The 18580-nt window shown below is 44.2% G+C and overlaps 1 protein-coding gene across 3 annotated transcripts in view; it reads left to right on the top strand.

The window, feature by feature from the left end:
• Positions 1 to 805: 805 nt before the first annotated feature.
• ARMC8 (armadillo repeat containing 8) overlaps positions 806 to 18580 on the top strand; it is a 77954-nt gene continuing 60179 nt past the window's right edge. The window contains exon 1 of one of the 3 annotated variants that reach the window (XM_056536788.1): positions 806 to 925. In XM_056536788.1, coding sequence (XP_056392763.1) covers positions 842 to 925 — 84 coding nt within the window. In that variant the 5' untranslated portion in view covers positions 806 to 841. Of the gene's footprint in view, positions 926 to 991; positions 1011 to 18580 lie in introns of those variants that run through there. The other 2 variants (XM_056536787.1, XM_056536789.1) reach the window with 2 other exon arrangements.

Genomic DNA, 18580 nt, shown 5'->3' with positions numbered 1-18580 from the left:
TTTTCCCTGTCTCTTGCCGCCATGCCCCTTGTTTTTCCCTGTCTCTTGCCGCCATGCCCCTTTTTTTTTCCCTGTCTCTTGCCGCCATGCCCCTTCTTTTCCCTGTCTCTTGCAGCCATGCCCCTTGTTTTTCCCTGTCTCTTGCAGCCATGCCCCTTTTTTCCCTGTCTCTTGCAGCCATGCCCCTTGTTTTTCCCTGTCTCTTGCCGCCATGCCCCTTCTTTTCCCTGTCTCTTGCTGCCATGCCCCTTGTTTTTCCCTGTCTCTTGCCGCCATGCCCCTTTTTTCCCTGTCTCTTGCCGCCATGCCCCTTTTTTCCCTGTCTCTTGCCGCCATGCCTTGTTTTTCCCTGTCTCTTGCCGCCATGCCCCTTGTTTTTCCCTGTCTCTTGCTGCCATGCCCCTTGTTTTTCCCTGTCTCTTGCCGCCATGCCCCTTGTTTTGCCCTGTCTCTTGCCGCCATGCCCCTTGTTTTTCCCTGTCTCTTGCAGCCATGCCCCTTGTTTTTCCCTGTCTCTTGCTGCCATGCCCCTTGTTTTTCCCTGTCTCTTGCTGCCATGCCCCTTGTTTTTCCCTGTCTCTTGCCGCCATGCCCCTTGTTTTGGTGCCCAGTGAATAATAATCCCACGTCTAGTATGTGCGCGCGGCGCCGTCCCCGGCAGCTGTCACTTCAAGTAAATCCGTTCCCGTTTCCCGGGCCGCACTTTCCACGCGGCTGAAGCGTTTCCTTCTAAATAAAATTAAATTCCTATAACACGAAAAAAAATCTCTTTATTTCCTATGATATACTGCAATAGGCCCGCACCACCATGTGCGCAGGGAGGACGCGTGAATAAACAAGTATGTGTGTGGAAAGTGCGGCTGTAGGCGGGATGACCAAGATGGCGTGTGTGCTGGAGCCTCCGCTCCGGATGAGCGTGCTGTCTGTGAGTATGTCAGCGGGGTCAGGCCGCACCCAGCCCGGGCAGCGTGTGTTGTGGTGTGTGGGTACATGGCCTGGTGAGGGGGCAGGTGTGTGTGTGGGCACCTGGCTGGTACACGTGAAGTGTCTATACGAGTGCGGAGTTCTGACAGGGCACCAGGCTCAACAAGCAGCACTTTACCCTGGCATCAGTATGAAGCCCCTCCATAGTGGCTTGGTGCCAGTTTACATCACCTGGTGCAGTGTCATGCCACTTACTGAGGATCCCTGATGTGCCATGTAGAAGTTTGGTGTATTGGGGGACCCTGCCAGTGTTACTAGGTTACTCTCTAGTTGGGGGGATGGAAGGTAAACTGTCCTGTATAGGGCACTCTGTAACGCTGGGGTCCGCATCCTGAGGAACTCCAACTGGTGCAAAACTACAACTCCCAGCATGCCCAGGCAGCCTTAGCTTGTAGTTTTTCAACAGCTGTAGAGCTATTATGTAGAGCAGTGGTCTTCAAACTGTGGACCTCCAGATGTTTCAAAAATACAACTCCTGGACCGCCAACTAGCTTTGCAGCAGCTGCAGAGATATAAAGTAGAGCAGTGGTCTTCAAATTGTGGCCCTCCTGATGTTGCAAAACTACAACTCCCAGCATACCCAGATAGCCTTTTACTGTAGTTTTGCTGCAGCTTGAGAGCTGTAATGTAGAAAAGTGGTCTCCAAACTGTGGTCCTCCGGCTGTTCTAAAACTATCCCTGGACAGCCATTGGCTGCTGGCATGCTGGGAGTTGTAGTTTTGCCACATTTGGAGACCCACTGATATAAAGGATCACTTATAATAACTTCCACTCCCCTGGGAAGACTTTGTATTGATCTTGGCGCATGTCTGGAAATTTTGGCCCCTTCACCAGGAGAGTATTTGTGAGGTCAGACATTGGGTCCTGGGCTCACAATCTCCCATCTAGTTCATCCCAAAGGTGCATAATGTGGTTGAGGGCAGGACTCTCATACCATGAAGCACGCGGCACTGTAAGGTTTGATCATTGCAGGTATTGGGTCAGCAGAACTACATGGTCTACAGAACTTTACATGGCCTCCATTTGGTCGCCGAGGTGCTGTGATTCCGAAACGCTTCACCTTATAATAAATCCAACATCTAGGTTGGAAAAAACTTAACGGACTGACTTGCAGTGGTGACTCCTATTAGGGTGCATTCACACCACATTTTTGCAATACAGTTCCCATATCAGGTTTTTGATGAAAAACGGATTTCTCAAAACCTGACTAAACTGTATCAAAACGTGTGTACAAATGTTAACCCATATACGGTTGAAAACCGTATACTGTTTGAAAAATGATGTCCAGTTGCATCCGTTTTCAAAGAAAAACGTATACGTTTTTAACTTTTCACTCCACTTTGAATACTTGTTTGATTGAAATTCCAAGAAAAAAAACTGCAAAGTCAAAAACCGTATGGTGAAAACCGTATGGAACCCTACGCACATACAGTTCTGTACGGTTCCCACTGACTCCAATGTAAAAAGAAACGTATTAGGTTTCATACAATTTTTCACGTGGTAGACTACGGTTTTGGGTATGGGTTAAAAAAAACGGACAAAAACAGTATAAGATGCGAAACGTACTAAACTGGATGATGCGTTTGACATACGGTTTACGATGTTAAAGGGGTACTCTGGTGAAAACCTTTTTTCTTTTAAATCAACTGGTGGCAGAAAGTTAAACATATTTGCAAATTCTATAAAAAAAATCTTAATCCTTCCTGTACTTATTAGCTGCTGAATACTACAGAGGAAATTCTTTTCTTTTTGGAATGCTCTCTGATGACATTACAAGCACAGTTCTCTCTGCTGACGTTAGTATAATAATGCTTTATTTATTGTTGTCCTTAGTGGGATTTGAACCCAAGTCCCCAGCACTGCAAGGTAGCAGTGCTAACCACTGAACCACCATGCTGCCCTTAGCATACATCTGCTATGCATGGTTGCTAAAATGGACAGAGATGTCAGTAGAGAGCACTGTGCTCGTGATGTCATTAGTGTTCCAAAAAGAAAGGAATTTCCTCTGTAGCATTCAGCAGCTAATAAGTACTGGAAGGATTAAGATTTTTTAATAGAAGTAATTGACAAATATGTTTAACTTTCTGCCACCAGTTGATTTAAAAGAAAAAAGGTTTTCACCGGAGTACCCCTTTAAGTCAATGCATACGGTTTTCTATACAGTTCCATGCAGTTTTTAACTTGAAACCGTATACGGGAACTGTATAGCAAAGACGTGGTGTGCATGCACCCTTACAATACAGCTTCAGAATTCATTGTGCTAGGCTACGTTCACATTGCAGATTTTTTTTATACTATATCATTTTAATTGGCAAACCAGTGTAACCAGTTCTGTCCTGGTCAGATGGTTAGTATATGCAACTCACTTGTAATGACAGAGATGCCAGTGACGAAGTCGGCTGCTATTGTTGTTACCAGAGCAGAAGTAAAAGAATAAAGGGAGAAAACAATAATTTACTGGATTATTAAACCCTAGAATTAAGTTATTTCACTGTGTGTGTGTGTGTATACATACGCACATATACATATAAAAAAAAATGCTCAGCTTTGATCGCCATGACCTGAAGGGTTAATACAGGGCATCACCGCGATCGGTGATGTCCTGTATTAGCCGCAGGTCCCGGCTCTTGATGGCCGCAGGTATTCGCTGTATAAGACACATCAACTTCCCCCCCCCCAGTTTTGGGGAAGAAAAAGTGCGTCTTATACGGCGAAAAATATGGTACCTATATGAGGCTTGTTTTATGCACTACCAATTTTACTATGTAATGACATCAGTCTTTTCACCTCAAAATCTACATACAGCAAAACCCCCAAAAATTATGTGGGACAAATATGAAAAAAAAAAAACAGAAACACCATTTTGTAACTTTTGGCGGCTTCTGTTTCTATGCAGTGCACTTTTAGGTAAAATGACACCTTATATTTATTCTATTGGTCCATATGATTAAAATGATATCTAACTTATTTAGGCTTGATTTTGTTTTACTTTTAATTTCTGTATATTGGGATTTGTGAGGGCTCATTTTTTGCGCTGTGATCGGTCCTGCGATATAACGCGGGGTCACATGGTGACATAGTGAAGCCGAGACTCGCCTCTAATAGCGTGCGGCACTGATCGCGGTGCCGCGTGCTAATAACCATTTAGCCGCGCGGCTAAAAACGAAAGTAAAAGTGCCCGGCTAGCTCAGGGAGCTGTTCGGGATCGCAGCGGTATAATCGCGGCATCCCAAACAGCTGTAGCACAGGAGGAGGTCTTCTTACCTTCTCCTGCGCTGTCCGATCGCCAAATGAATGCTTCAAGCCTGAGATCCAGGCTTGAGCAATCAATCGCCGAAAACACTGATTGATCCATTCCTATGGAGATGGATCAATCAGTGTAAAAGATCAGTTAATGCAATGTTATAGCCCCCTATAGGAGCTATAATATTGCATAAGAAAAGTGTAAAAAAATCATTAACCCTTTCAATTATCCCTTCCCCTAATAAAAGTTTGAATCACCCGGCATTTCCAAGAATAAAAAAAACACAGTGTAAATAAAAATAAACATATGTGGTTTCGCCGCGTGCGGAAGTGTCCGAATTATAAAAATATACCGCTTTTTAAACCGCACGTTCAATGGCGTACGAGCAAAAAAATTCCAAAGTCCAAAATAGCGCATTTTTTATCACTTTTTTATACCACAAAAAAGTGAATAAAAAGTGATAAAAAAAAGTCTGATCAGAACAAAAATCATACCGCTAAAAACTTCAGATCACGGCGCAAAAAATGAGCCCTCATAGCGCCCTGAACATGGAAAAATAAAAAAGTTATAGGGGTCAGAAGATGACCGCTTTAAATGTATAAATTTTCCTGCATGTAGTTATGATTTTTTCCAGAAGTGCGACAAAATCAAACCTATATAAGTAGGATATCATTTTAATCGTATGGACCTACAGAATAATGATAAGGTATCATTTTTGCCGAAAAATGTACTGCGTAAAAACGGAAGCCCCCAAAACGTACAAAATATTGTTTTTTCATCAATTTGGTCGCACATTGATTTTTTTTTCCCGTTTCACCGTAGATTTTTGGGTAAAATGACTGATTTCATTACAAAGTAGAATTAGTGACGCAAAAAATAAGCAATCATATAGAATTTTAGGTGAAAAATTTAAAGAGTTATGATTTTTTAAATTTAAGGAGGAAAAATTGAAAAGAAAAAAACGGAAAAAGCCCGGGTCCTTAACCCCTTAAGGACGCAGGACGTACTCAAACGTCCCCTTTTCCGAGTCCTTAAGGACTCAGGACGTTTGAGTAAGTCCTGTCAAATCCCGGCCCCCCGCCGCTAGCCGGAGGGGAGCCGGTGCCCGATGCCTGCTGAAATCGTTCAGCAGGCATCGGGGCATATCGCCCAGGGGGGTCATTATGCCCCCCCATGTCGGCGATGGCCGCAGATCGCTGGACAATTCAGTCCAGCGATCTGCGGCAGATTCCGGGTCAATCGGTTCTCCAGTGACCCGGTGACCCGGAATTACAGGCTGTTCGGGGCCGTCTCCGACGGCCCCGAACAGCCAGAGCCTGCAGGGGTGAGGTGGCACTGGTGCCACCTCACGATCGCCCTGATTCGTCGGCCGGATTACCAGCCGACCAATCAGGGCGCCTGCTGCGGGTGTCACTCCCGCAACCCGCTCCGCCCCTCTTCCGGAGGACGTGAGCGGGTGCGGGACGTGCACCCCGGGTGCTGGGGACCCCGATCCCCGGCGTCAATGTTGGGATCGGGGCCCCAGGAGCGACGGCCGCGGCGCAGACGACGAGGGACTGATTTGTGCGGCGAGGATCGTTGGAGGTGAGTGACAGCCTCCTGCTGTTGCTTAGCAACAGCTCCCAGCATGCAAAAAGGGCATGCTGGGAGCTGTAGTTATGCAACAGCAGGAGGCAGACCACCACAACTCCCAGCATGCCCTTATGGGCATGCTGGGACTTGTAGTTTTGCAACAGCTGGAGGCACATTTTTTCTATGGAAAAGTGTACCTTCAGCTGTTGTGTAACTACAACTCCCAGCTTGCACCAACAGCTAAAGTGCATGCTGGGAGTTGTAGTAGTGCATCTGCTGGTTGCATAACTACAACTCCCAGCATGCCCGTTGGCTGTCGGTGACTGCTGGGAGTTGTAGTTTTGCAACAGCTAGCTGAAGGAACACTGAGTTATGTAGCAAACCAGTGTGTCTCCAGCTGTTGCATAACTACAGTCCCCAGCATCCCCAGCCAAAGTAGTATGCCTCCAGCTGTTGCATAACTACAAGACCCAGCATGCCCTTCCGCTGTCCGTACATGCTGGGGGTTGTAGCTTTTGCAACAGCTGAAGGCACACTGGTTGCAAAACACTGAGTTTGTTACCAAACTCTGTGTTTCACAACCAGTGTGCCTCCAGCTGTTGCAAAACTACAACTCCCAGCATGCACTGATAGACCGTACATGCTGGGAGTTGTAGTTTTGCAACAGCTGGATGTTCCCCCCCCCCCCCAATGTGAACGTACAGGGTACACTCACATGGGCGGAGGATTACAGTAAGTATCCAGCTGCAAGTTTGAGGTGCGGCAAAATTTCTGCCGCAGCTCAAACTGCCAGCGAGAAACTACTGTGAACCCCCGCCCGTGCGACTGTACCCTAAAAACACTACACTAACACACAATAAAAAGTAAAAAACACTACGTATACACATACCCCTATACAACCCCCCTCCCCTCCCCAATAAAAATGAAAAACGTCTGGTACGCCACTGTTTCCAAAACGGAGCCTCCAGCGGTTGCAAAACAACTACTCCCAGTATTGCCAGATAGCCACTGACTGTCCAGGCATGCTGGGAGTTTTACAACAGCTGGAGGCACCCTGTTTGGGAATCACTGGCGTAGAATACCCCTATATCCTCCCCTATGCAAGTCCCTAATTTAGGCCTCAAATGCGCATGGCGCTCTCACTTTGGAGCCCTGTCGTATTTCAAGGCAACAGTTTAGGGTCACATATGGGGTATCGCCGTACTCGGGAGAAATTGTGTTACAAATTTTGGGGGGTATTTTCTGCTTTTACCCTTTTTAAAAATGTAAAATTTTTGGGAAAAGAGGCATTTTAGGTAAAAAAAAAAATATTTTTTTTACATATGCAAAAGTCGTGAAACACCTGTAGGGTATTAAGGTTCACTTAACCCCTTGTTACGTTCCCCGAGGGGTCTAGTTTCCAAAATGGTATGCCATGTGGGGTTTTTTGCTGTCCTGGCACCATAGGGGCTTCCTAAATGCGGCATGCCCCCAGAGCAAAATTTCCTTCAAAAAAGCCAAATGTGACTCCTTCTCTTCTGAGACCTGTAGTGCGCCAGCAGAGCACTTTTCACCCCCATATGGGGTGTTTTCTGAATCGGCAGAAATTGGGCTTCAAATTTTGGGGGGTATTTTCTGCTTTAACCCTTTGTAAAAATGTAAATTTTTTGGGAAACCAAGCATTTTAGGGAATTTTTTTTTTTTTTTTTTACGTATGCAAAAGTTGTGAATCACCTGTGGGGTATTAAGGTTTACTTTACCCCTTGTTATGTTCCCCGAGGGGTCTAGTTTCCAAAATGGTATGCCATGTGTTTTTTGTTGCTGTTCTGGCACCATAGGGGCTTCCTAAAAGTGACATGCCCCCCAAAAACCATTTGTCGCTCCTTCCCTTCTGAGCCCTCTACTGCGCCCGCCGAACAATTAACATAGACATATGAGGTATGTGCTTACTCGAGAGAAATTGGGTTTCAAATACAAGTAAAAAATTTCTCCTTTTTACCCCTTGCAAAAATTCAAAAATTGGGTCTACAAAAACATGCGAGTGTAAAAAATGAAGATTGTGAATTTTCTCCTTCACTTTGCTGCTATTCCTGTGAAACACCTAAAGGGTTAAAACGCTGACTGAATGTCATTTTGAATACTTTGGGGGGTGCAGTTTTTATAATGGGGTCATTTATGGGGTATTTCTAATATGAAGGCCCTTCAAATCCACTTCAAACCTGAACTGGTCCCTGAAAAAAAGCGAGTTTCAAAATTTTGTGAAAAATTGGAAAATTGCTGCGGAACTTTGAAGCCCTCTGGTGTCTTCCAAAAGTAAAAACTCATCAATTTTATGATGCAAACATAAAGTAGACATATTGTATTTGTGAATAAAAAAAAAAAATATTTTGAATATCCATTTTCCTTACAAGCAGAGAGCTTCAAAGTTAGAAAAATGCAAAATTTTCAAATTTTTCATCAAATTTTGGGATTTTTCACCAAGAAAGGATGCAAGTTACCACAAAATTTTACCACTAAGTTAAAGTAGAATATGTCACGAAAAAACAATCTCGGAATCAGATTGATAACTAAAAGCATTCCAGAGTTATTAATGTTTAAAGTGACAGTGGTCAGAATTGCAAAAAATGGCTGAGTCCTTAAGGTGAAAAAGGGCTCAGTCCTTAAGGGGTTAAGGGGTTAATTAACATTATTTTTTTTTAGTTTGAACATTTGCACGCACGCTGATACCACATATGTTTATTTTTGTTTACATATTTACACCTGCATCAAATGTACCCTAAAAATGGGAATGGGGGTGGGGGTGATTCAGACTTTTATTAGGGAAGGGGTTAAATAACATTTATTAACTTTTTTCTTTTTTACACACTCTTATAGTCCCCATAGGAGACTATTCCATGCATTTCTTGGATTGCATACACTATTTAAAGGGGTTGTGCGCTGCCCTGCAGTTCGGAGCTCCGCTCACAGCGTCCGGAAGTTCATTCCTTCGAACGCTGTGTGCGGGCTTCCGTGTTCGCGGCCGCTGGACGTGACGTCACGCCCGGCCCCTTCGTGACGTCTCGCCCGCCCCCTCGTGATGTCACGCCCACCCCCTCTACCAAAGTCTATGGGAAAGGGGCGTGACAGCGGTTGCGCCCCCTTCCCATAGACTTTCGTTGAGGGGGCGGGTGAGACCTCACGAAGGGGCCGGGCGTGACGTCACGCCCGCCGGCTGCAAACACGGAAGCCCGCACACAGCGTTCGGAGTAATGAACTTCCGGACGCTGTGAGCGGAGCTCCGAACTGCAGGGCAGCGCACAACCCCTTTAACCCCTTAAGGACTCAGGGTTTTTCAGTTTTTGCACTTTCGTTTTTTCCTCCTTACCTTTTAAAAATCATAACCCTTTCAATTTTCCACCTAAAAATCCATATTATGTCTTATTTTTTGCGTCGCCAATTCTACTTTGCAGTGACATTAGTCATTTTACCCAAAAATGCACGGCGAAACGGAAAAAGAAATCATTGTGCGACAAAATCGAAGAAAAATCGCCATTTTGTAACTTTTGGGGGCTTCCGTTTCTACGCAGTGCATATTTCGGTAAAAATTACACCTTATCATTATTCTGTAGGTCCATACGGTTAAAATGATACTCTACTTATATAGGTTTGATTTTGTCGCACTTCTGGAAAAAATCATAACTACATGCAGGAAAATTTATACGTTTAAAAATGTCATTTTCTGACCCCTATAACTTTTTATTTTTCCGTGTACAGGGCGGTATGAGGACTCATTTTTTGCGCCGTGATCTGAAGTTTTTATCGGTATGATTTTTGTTTTGATCGGACTTTTTGATCACTTTTTATTCATTTTTTAAAATATTTTTATAGTTCGGACATTTACGCACGCGGCGATACCACATATGTTTATTTTTATTTATTTTTTTTACACTGTTTTATTTTTTTTATGGGAAAAGGGGGGGTGATTCAAACTTTTATTATGGAAGGGGTTAAATGATTTTTATTAACACTTTTTTTTTTACTTTTTTTTTTTGCAGTGTTATAGGTCCCATAGGGACCTATAACACTGCACACACTGATCTCCTATGCTGATCACTGGCGTGTATTAACACGCCTGTGATCAGTGTTATCGGCGCTTGACTGCTCCTGCCTGGATCTCAGGCAGGAGCAGTCATTCGCCGATCGGACACCGAGGAGGCAGGTTAGGGCCCTCCCGGTGTCCTGCAAGCTGTTCAGGCCGCCGCGATTTTACCGCGGCGGTCCCGAACAGCCCGACTGAGCAGCCGGGTCACTTTCACTTTAGAAGCGGCGGTCAGCTTTGATCGCCGCTTCTAAAGGGTTAATACCGCACATTGCCGCGATCGGCGATGTGTGGTATTAGCCGCGGGTCCCGGCCGTTGATGAGCGTCGGGACCAACGCGATATGATGCGGGATCGCAGTGCGATCCCGCTTCATATCGCGGGAGCCGGCGCAGGACGTAAATATACGTCCTGCGTCGTTAAGGGGTTAATGCTATGCCATAGCATTGATCATTGTTATCGGTGCTCGATTGCTCCAGCCTGCCATGGCTGGCTGGAGCATCAGATCACCGATCGGACAGCAAGTAGGCATGTATGGGCCCTCCCACCATCCTCTCAGGTGATCGGTACACCACGGTTTTACCGCAGTGGTCCTCAGCTCTGCTGAGCTGCTGGGACTGTTTTTATAAGGTGCCTTCTCGGAGCGGCAATACGCTGCTACAAGCAGACACACTGAAGCGGTGTGCGAGTTGCTGCGCATGCGCGGTGTACTCGCACACATCGCAGCTGCTCCCCCTGCTCTATGAGCTTGGCCGAGAGCTGCCGCGATGTGCGAGTATACTGCTTGTAGTGGTGGATTGCCGCTCTGAGCAGGCACCTGTAAAGGCAGCATACAGCGTTCCTTCAGCAGCGGATCCGCAGCGTAATATATGCTGGGGATCCGCTCGTGTGAACATACCCTTAGACACACATCAGCCACTGGGACCACCCAGCTATGACACACACTCAGACCACATCATAGAAGCGGGGTGTACAGGGGTTAAAAAGGAAAAACTAAGATTTAGCATGAATGTATAGTAAGTATTCAGACATTCTGCTGCACTGTATAATTTCAGTGGAAAATACTGTGGCATGTTTCATAGGATGTTGTATTATGGAGGTATAGTCCCCTAGTTCTCTAATAGCATTTCCCCTGTAATAAGACATCAGGATCTCGGGCTGTCCTCATTCACATTACGTTATCTGTTGACATTTCTCAAGGCCACCTGGGCAGCTATTGACTGTAATGTGATGTCCTGCTGAAATATTGAGCCATGCATATGGGTGTATTTTCATGTGCTTTTTTATGCAGTCCACATACAAAAAGAAATCCCAGTACTTTGCATCCAAAGCTCTACAGTACCTTATGCTCCTCCAGAAGTACAGCTTTATTGCTACCGTATATACTCGAGTATAAGCCGAGTTTTTCAGCATGATTTTTCGTGCTGAAATTCCCCCCCATGGCTTATACTCGAGTGAACTCTCTGCCTGTCAATCCCTTCTTAGTGGTCTTCAACCTGCAGACCTCCAGATGTTGCAAAACTACAACTCCCAGCATGCCCGGACAGCCATCGGCTGTCCAAACATGCTGGGAGTTGTAGTTTTGAAACCTCTGGAGGTCTGCAGGTTGAAGACCACTGCAGCCTTCGTAATCATCCAGACCCCCCCTTTAGTTCCCTGCGCATGAACGTCCCTGTGCGTCATTGTCAAGGCAATGTCACTAGTCTGGGGCCGGGCCTGGAGCGGAGAAGAGGGCCTCCCGGTGAAGATGGACAGCCAGGAACGACTAACCCTCCCCACTGGACGGTCCCTGCAGCATAGATGGCCCGGACCAGCTCACCCTTCCTTCCCGCCGAGGGTAGGTGAGTAGAAAACTAAAGGGGGGGGGGGGGGGGGGGGCGAGGGTGGTGTCTGGATGATGACAAAGGCTGCAGTGATCTTCAACCTGCGGACTTCCAGAGGTTTCAGCCGATGGCTGTCCGGGCATTCTGGGAGTTGTAGTTTTGCAATATCTGGAGTTCCGCAGGTTGAAGACCATTGAGAAGGGATTGACAGGCGGTGATGATGACGACGAGGGGGTCTGGATGATGACATGGGGGGGATGATGTATTTCTCACCATAGGCTTATAGTCGAGTCAATAACTTTTCCTGGGTTTTTGGGGTGAAATTAGGGGCCTTGGCTTATATTTGGATCGGCTTATACTCGAGTATATACGGTAATCTGGAGAGGAATACAGTGCAATATATGGGATAGCTAAATAGAAATCCTCTTCATGTGTTTACATTGTTCTATTACCATTGCAACTCTTTATTATTCAGACAATGGTTTAGTGTACCAGGATAAAAAAAAATTGGAGTGTTCTAGAAAGCACTTCCCCGCGCTCATCACTTCCTATTGTCACGTCACAGAACATAGACCTCAGCTCCTGTATCCAGTTAGGATAACTCCACCTCGTACCCGACTGACATACTTATTCATTGCTTCCAATATCACTTTTGTCCTGTGCAAATAGGAGAATCCCTTCTATCTGTAAATGTTCCGGGTCACAGGTCAAAATGATCGGCTTCTTATCAGTAACTTTTTTCTTTGTGTAGTAATATTGATTAACACTTATTCCTACAATGAGTATAACCTAATAGTGTTTTCTAGAGCACAATTCAACTAAAGACTTGGTATAACTTACCCCAATATCCCAATCTCCTCTCTGGTTCCCATGTTACACACAGGGTAGAAGAAGATACAGGATGGGAATTCCTCCCAGTGTATCATCCTGTGCTCTGTTTTCGTGCAGTGTGTCAGATTTTATTTTATTTCTTTCTTTACAGGAATAAAACATCTGGCTAATGCTGTTAAATACACAAAATAGTATGTATCTGTGTCCCTGAATGCATTGTGTGGGACTAGATAAAGAGTGTCAATAACTGCGAACTGGATCATGAAGCCGGGGACATAGATTGATTTATTGGCACATCTTGCTCCCATCTTGAATTTGGAATGCGTTACTAGAGGTTCCAGTAATAGTCTGTCTCTTTTCCATTCAACAACTGAAAATAAAGGAACAAGCGCTCCATAGTGTGATACCGTAGAGGGAACAATAATTAGCCAGATAAGTCCGGTGCTCACCAACTGTGGTTGTATTGTCCACTTGCAACTATGGTATAGGCATAGAACCGTGGGTAAGGCGTGACCTTGCAGCTGCTCCTGGCAAGCAAACAACGAATCCAAGGAGCACACCTCCACAGTAATGTCAGGGTCGCGCATAGCGCTGGGACTCTCGACAGACTAAAAGATTTGATTACCCATAATGCAACGCGTTTCGTGGTGACTCCGCTTCATCAGGCATGATACCTGATGAAGCGGAGTCACTACGAAACTCGTTGCATTATGGGTAATTTAAATCTTTTAGCCTGTCTAGAGTCCCAGCACCCTGCTTGATCCTGACATTACAGTGGAGGTGTGCTCGTTGGATTCGTCTTTTCCATTCAATGCTTCGGTGGAAAACAATTGTTTTCAAATCAACTGGTGCCAGAAAGTTAAGCAAATTAGTAAATTACTTCTATTTAAAAATCTTAATCCTTCCACTACTTATCAGCTGCTGTATGCTCCATAGGAAGTTTATTTTTATTTTTGAATTTTTTTTCCAGCCTTACCCTGACTCTGCTGACACCTCTGTCCTTGTCAGGAACGGTCCGGAGTACAAGCAAATCCCCATAGCAAATCCCCATAGCAAACGCCCTGCGCCTGGTATATTACGCGGGGTCACGCCGTGTCGGTCACAGTGGCTAATGATAGCAGGGACCCTGAGCTAAAAGCATGCGGCACCGATCATTGTGCCACGCGCTATTAACCCGTTAGACGCGGTGATCAAAGTTGATCGCCGCGTCTAAAATGAAAGTGAAAGCTTCCCGGCAGCTAATTCGGGCTGATCGGGACCATCGCGATAAAATCGCGATGACCCGATCAGCTAGGACGCGAGCGGAGTTCCCCTTACCTGCCTCCGTCACGTCCGATCGACCATTGATTGCTCCAAGCCTGAGATCCAGGCTTGAGCAATCGACCGCCTATAACACTGACCAATGCAAAGCTATGGCTTTGCAGGGATCAGTGTAAAAGATCAGTGTGTGCAGTGTTATAGGTCCCTATGGGACCTATAACACTGCAAACAAAAAGTGGAAAAAAAAAAAGTTAATAAAGGTCATTTAACCCCTTCCCTAATAAAAGTTTGAATCACCCCCCTTTTCCCATAAAAAAAAAAAACGAAACAGTGTAAATAAAAATAAACATGTGGTATCGCCACATGTAGAAATGTCCGAATTATAAAAATATATAGTTAATTAAACTGCACGGTCAATGGCGTGCGCGCAAAAAAATTCCAAAGTCCAAAATAGTGTATTATTGGTATTTTTTTTTTATATCATGAAAAAATGAATAAAAAGTGATCAAAAAGTCTGATCAATTGAAAAATGGTACCGATAAACACTTCAGATCACGGCGCAAAAAATGAACCCTCATACCTGCCTGTACGTGGAAAAATATAAAAGTTATAGGGGTCCGGAGATGACCATTTTTGCATATAAATTTTCCTGCATGTAGTTATGATTTTTTTCAGAAGTATGACAAAATAAAACCTGTATAAGTAGGGGATCATTTTAACTTTATGGACCTACAGAATATAGATAAGGTGTTATATTTACCGAAAAATGTACTACGTAGAAACAGAAGCCCCCAAAAGTTATGAAATGCCATTTTTTTCTTCTATTTTGTTGCACAATAAAAAAAAAATTCCATTTCACTGTGGATTTTTGGGTAAAATGACTAATGTCACTGCAAAGTAGAATTGGTGGCGAATAAATAAGCCATCATATGGAATTTTAGGTGCAAAATTGAAAGCGTTATGATTTTTAGAAGGTGATGAGGAAAAAATGAAAATGCAAAAATGGAAAAACCCTACGTCCTTAAGGGGTTAAACATTGTTCGGCCAAATAACGATGCGGCCAAATGTTAGCTGCAAATCAAGAAGAAATCGCAAAAATTCTTTTTCCACTGCTGTTTTTTTTGTTTGGCTTTTTTTTTTTTTTTTTATCCTTTTTGGCGTTTTTTCACTTTATTTTATTGTTTTTAGCTCTTTGTCGGTTTTGCAAAGTCGCAGCATGTTGAGCCAATCGTGTTTTTTTTTTTTTTTTTTTTTTTTTTTTTTTCCCCCTGATATTGTGGCGTTTTTCTCCCATACAAGTCTATTGGAGTAAAAAAAAAAAATGTTAAGTGTTAATAGTGATGGTATAAATTAGGTTTCTATAAATGTAATTTATTATTTTATTATTTATTATGAATTTTTTACTTTTTACAGTGTCATTAAAAGGACTTTTTTCTAGCATGTCATGTTTTTTATGGTGAGGCTAGAATAAGCCAACACGTCTCCTGTGCCAGAGATCTCATCAGATAGGAGATTACTTTGCTAGATGGCACAACCCCTTTAACTACCAGAAGTTAAGAAACTTTCACTTGGGGTTGTTCAACTTCTTACATACCAAAGGCAGATTGTGTCTGTGGTGTCATGCAAAAAAGTTGCATGGTTCTTTGCCCTCATTGGCATCCTGGCACCACGCAAAAAAGTTGCATGGTTCTTTGCCCTCATTGGCATCCTGGCACCACATTCCCCAAAATTGTTGTAAATCCGCCTCATAATAAAAAAAAACTTAAAAGAAAACAAACAGAAGGGAAAGCGATAAGATAGCAATATGTTCCCCTAGTAGAATGGTACACTGCTCTGTAAGGAGAAAAATATCATAGTCCTGGAAATGTGTATTTAAAAAAAAAAAATTTAAGTGTTTATATTGTGCCAAAGTAAGAAATATTATATATACTAATATATATATATGGTATTCCTTTTAACCATTTTGCTTTTACTCTACTGTGAATGGTGTAAATTAAATGAAAACTGCAAAAAAGAAAATATAAGATTTGAATTTTTCCATTATTCCTCCAAAAGTTATAAAAGCTAATCAATAAGTTATGTGAACTTCAAACAGAGCTAACAAAAAAAAAAAGCATAATGTGTCCTGCAAAAAATCAAGCTTGAGACCCCTACTGATCTTTACATATAACTGGAAGAAGTGCACAGCAGCGCACTTCACCCCACGGCTCTGCACTCTAATGGAGCCTCTCATCTGCAATGAAACGGATTGAGCACCAAGCCAGGGATTGAAGAGCACTGTTGTGGGGGGGTCTCAGCTCTGAGACCCCTACCAATCAAAGCTTTTGACGTGTGGAAAAGTTAATTCTTTATTTACTGTATATTAAGGACAGTAACACTTAAAGTGGTTAACACAGATCACCGATAATCAGAAATAAGTTGTTCGTGAAATACATGTATTTTATATGCTAGTTAGTGTTTTTTTTTTTTTTTTTTTTTTTACTGTATTTTTTTAACATCATTTTCAAGGACATTTTCTGCAGCTCTGAGTAATACAATGTCTCCTGACTGTATGTGGAGCCTCAGCTGGAATACAGAATACAGCACAATGCTGTGAGAAATGTGAGGTCAGGGTGGATGTTGCATTAAAAAACAATGAGAGGACAATGTTATCTTTATTTTTACTTATATATTCCACAAAAGAAAGTAATGACACGGCACCCGAAGTTCTACTTCAATCTTGCTACTTTATTGCCACTGGCAAGGCTTCCAATGTAGTGCATCCTCACTGTAAGCCTTGCCAGTGGCAATAAAGCAGCAAGATTGAAGTAGAACTTCGGGTGCCGTGTCATTACTTTCATTTGTGGAATATATATTGTATTTTTTGCCATATAAGGCATATAAGACGCACACAATTTTAAAGGAGGAAAATCTAGAAAAAAAAGATTCTGAACCAAATACAATGTAAAATATAGGACAGTGATCTTCAACCTGCGGACCTCCAGATGTTGCAAAACTACAACTCCCAGCATGCCCGAACAGCCGTTGGCTGTCCGGGCATGCCGGGAGTTGTAGTTTTGCAACATCTGGAGGTCCGCAGGTTGAAGACCACTGGTATAGGAGGTAATACTCATGTGTGCCCGCCGCTCTGGACCCGTCACCGCTGCCCTAGATGTCGCCCTCCATCGCTGTCGCCGTGTCCCCGTCGCTCCGGAACGTCTCTGCTTCCCGGGATCCTCGCTCTCCGTCGCCACCATCACGTCGCTACACACGCCGCTCCTATTGGATGACGGGACGGCGTGCACGACGACATGATGACGACGAAGGAGAGCACCGGCCATGCAGGGGATCCCGGCACGGAGCAGTCATTCGTCGATCGGACACCGTGGAGGCATTTAAGGTCCCTCCCGGTGTCCTGTAAGCTGTTCGGGACTCCGCAATTTCACCGCGGCGGTCCCGAACAGCCCGACTGAGCCGGGTTAGTTTCACTTTCGCTTCAGACGTAGCAGTCAGCTTTGATCGCCGCATCTGATCACGATCGGTGATGTCCTGTATTAGCCGCGGGTCCCTGCCGTTGATGGCCACAGGCACCGCCGCGATATGACAGGGTTTTAATGTGTATTTGCCATCTTATACGGAAAAAAATACGGTATACATATACTGCACCGAGTGATCTACAGAGTGCACAGACCTGCAGGGTTGAACCCTGAGCCGGGAGTGGAGTGGTGCTGACAGCCATATATCAGTTTTTTTTTATTACATTTGTTAGGTTCAGGTCATTGTTGCTTAAATTTTTTTTGACGTGGTATCAAACTTGAGACACTAGTTATATGGAAATCCTTCCAAGTAGCAGAAGGCTCGGCCGAATGCGGTTTCCCGACCGCAGGCAAAAACGTGGTCGACCACGTTTTTGCCTACGGTCGGGAAACCGCATACGGCCGAAAACGAAGCCGACCGGAGGCTGCGGTTCACACCGGTCGGCTCATAGACATGCATTAAATACGGTTCCCGAATACGGCTAAGTGCGGGCGCCGCGATTAAGCCCCGCCCCCCTCCTCCAAACCGTATACAGGAACCGTATTTAAGAAAACGTGGTGTGAACCCAGCAGAATGCAGGGGCAGAGTAAAGCTCTAAGGATAAAGTCTGTTCAGGACACGATTGTGTTAGTATTTTCTTCAGACTGGTATCATTATGCAGAGCCCATTACATGGAATGAAGGAAATGGATTCTTGGTTTCCTATAATATTATCTGCCCTGCTCCATTAGGAAATTCTTAAATGTGATTTGAGACTTGCGGAGCTTCCATTCTCCTCTTTTTATTGATTCGGCCCCATCTTGTTTTCTTTTTCCTTTACTAAAAAATGTCTGTAATCGGCATTATTTACTTAAGGTTATCGTGTTTCCAGACCGCTTTTTGTGGTTCCTTCTGCTCGTTCTCTTTCCATATTTCATTCCATATTTTCTAACCACAAGACTGCAGAACTTCCTATCCATATTGCTTTGGTAGGAAGAGCAGCGCTCCTCCCTGTAACCTGAAATAGGGCTCCATGCCAGGGGTGCGGCTCCATCCTGTTGCTCTCCATCTGTTGAGCAACTACAACTCCCAGCTTGCCGTCGCAGGCTGTAGATTTTAGGAGCCAGTTTGATTTTTTTGTAGATACATTTGTAGGAGAACTTCCATAAAAATCAATAGGGAATTACCCAAAAAACTTACATTTACTATTTGCCTTTGGGATTTGCCTTGGCATGATGGACTGGAGTCCATAGCCTTCTGTACCAGAGTTACTGGGGAAATATTTATAATCCAGCTAACAAATCATACAGAAGCCT

This window comes from Hyla sarda, chromosome 8 (assembly GCF_029499605.1).
Source record: "Hyla sarda isolate aHylSar1 chromosome 8, aHylSar1.hap1, whole genome shotgun sequence".
NCBI lineage: Eukaryota > Metazoa > Chordata > Amphibia > Anura > Hylidae > Hyla > Hyla sarda.
This window is presented reverse-complemented; position numbering and strand designations above follow the sequence as displayed.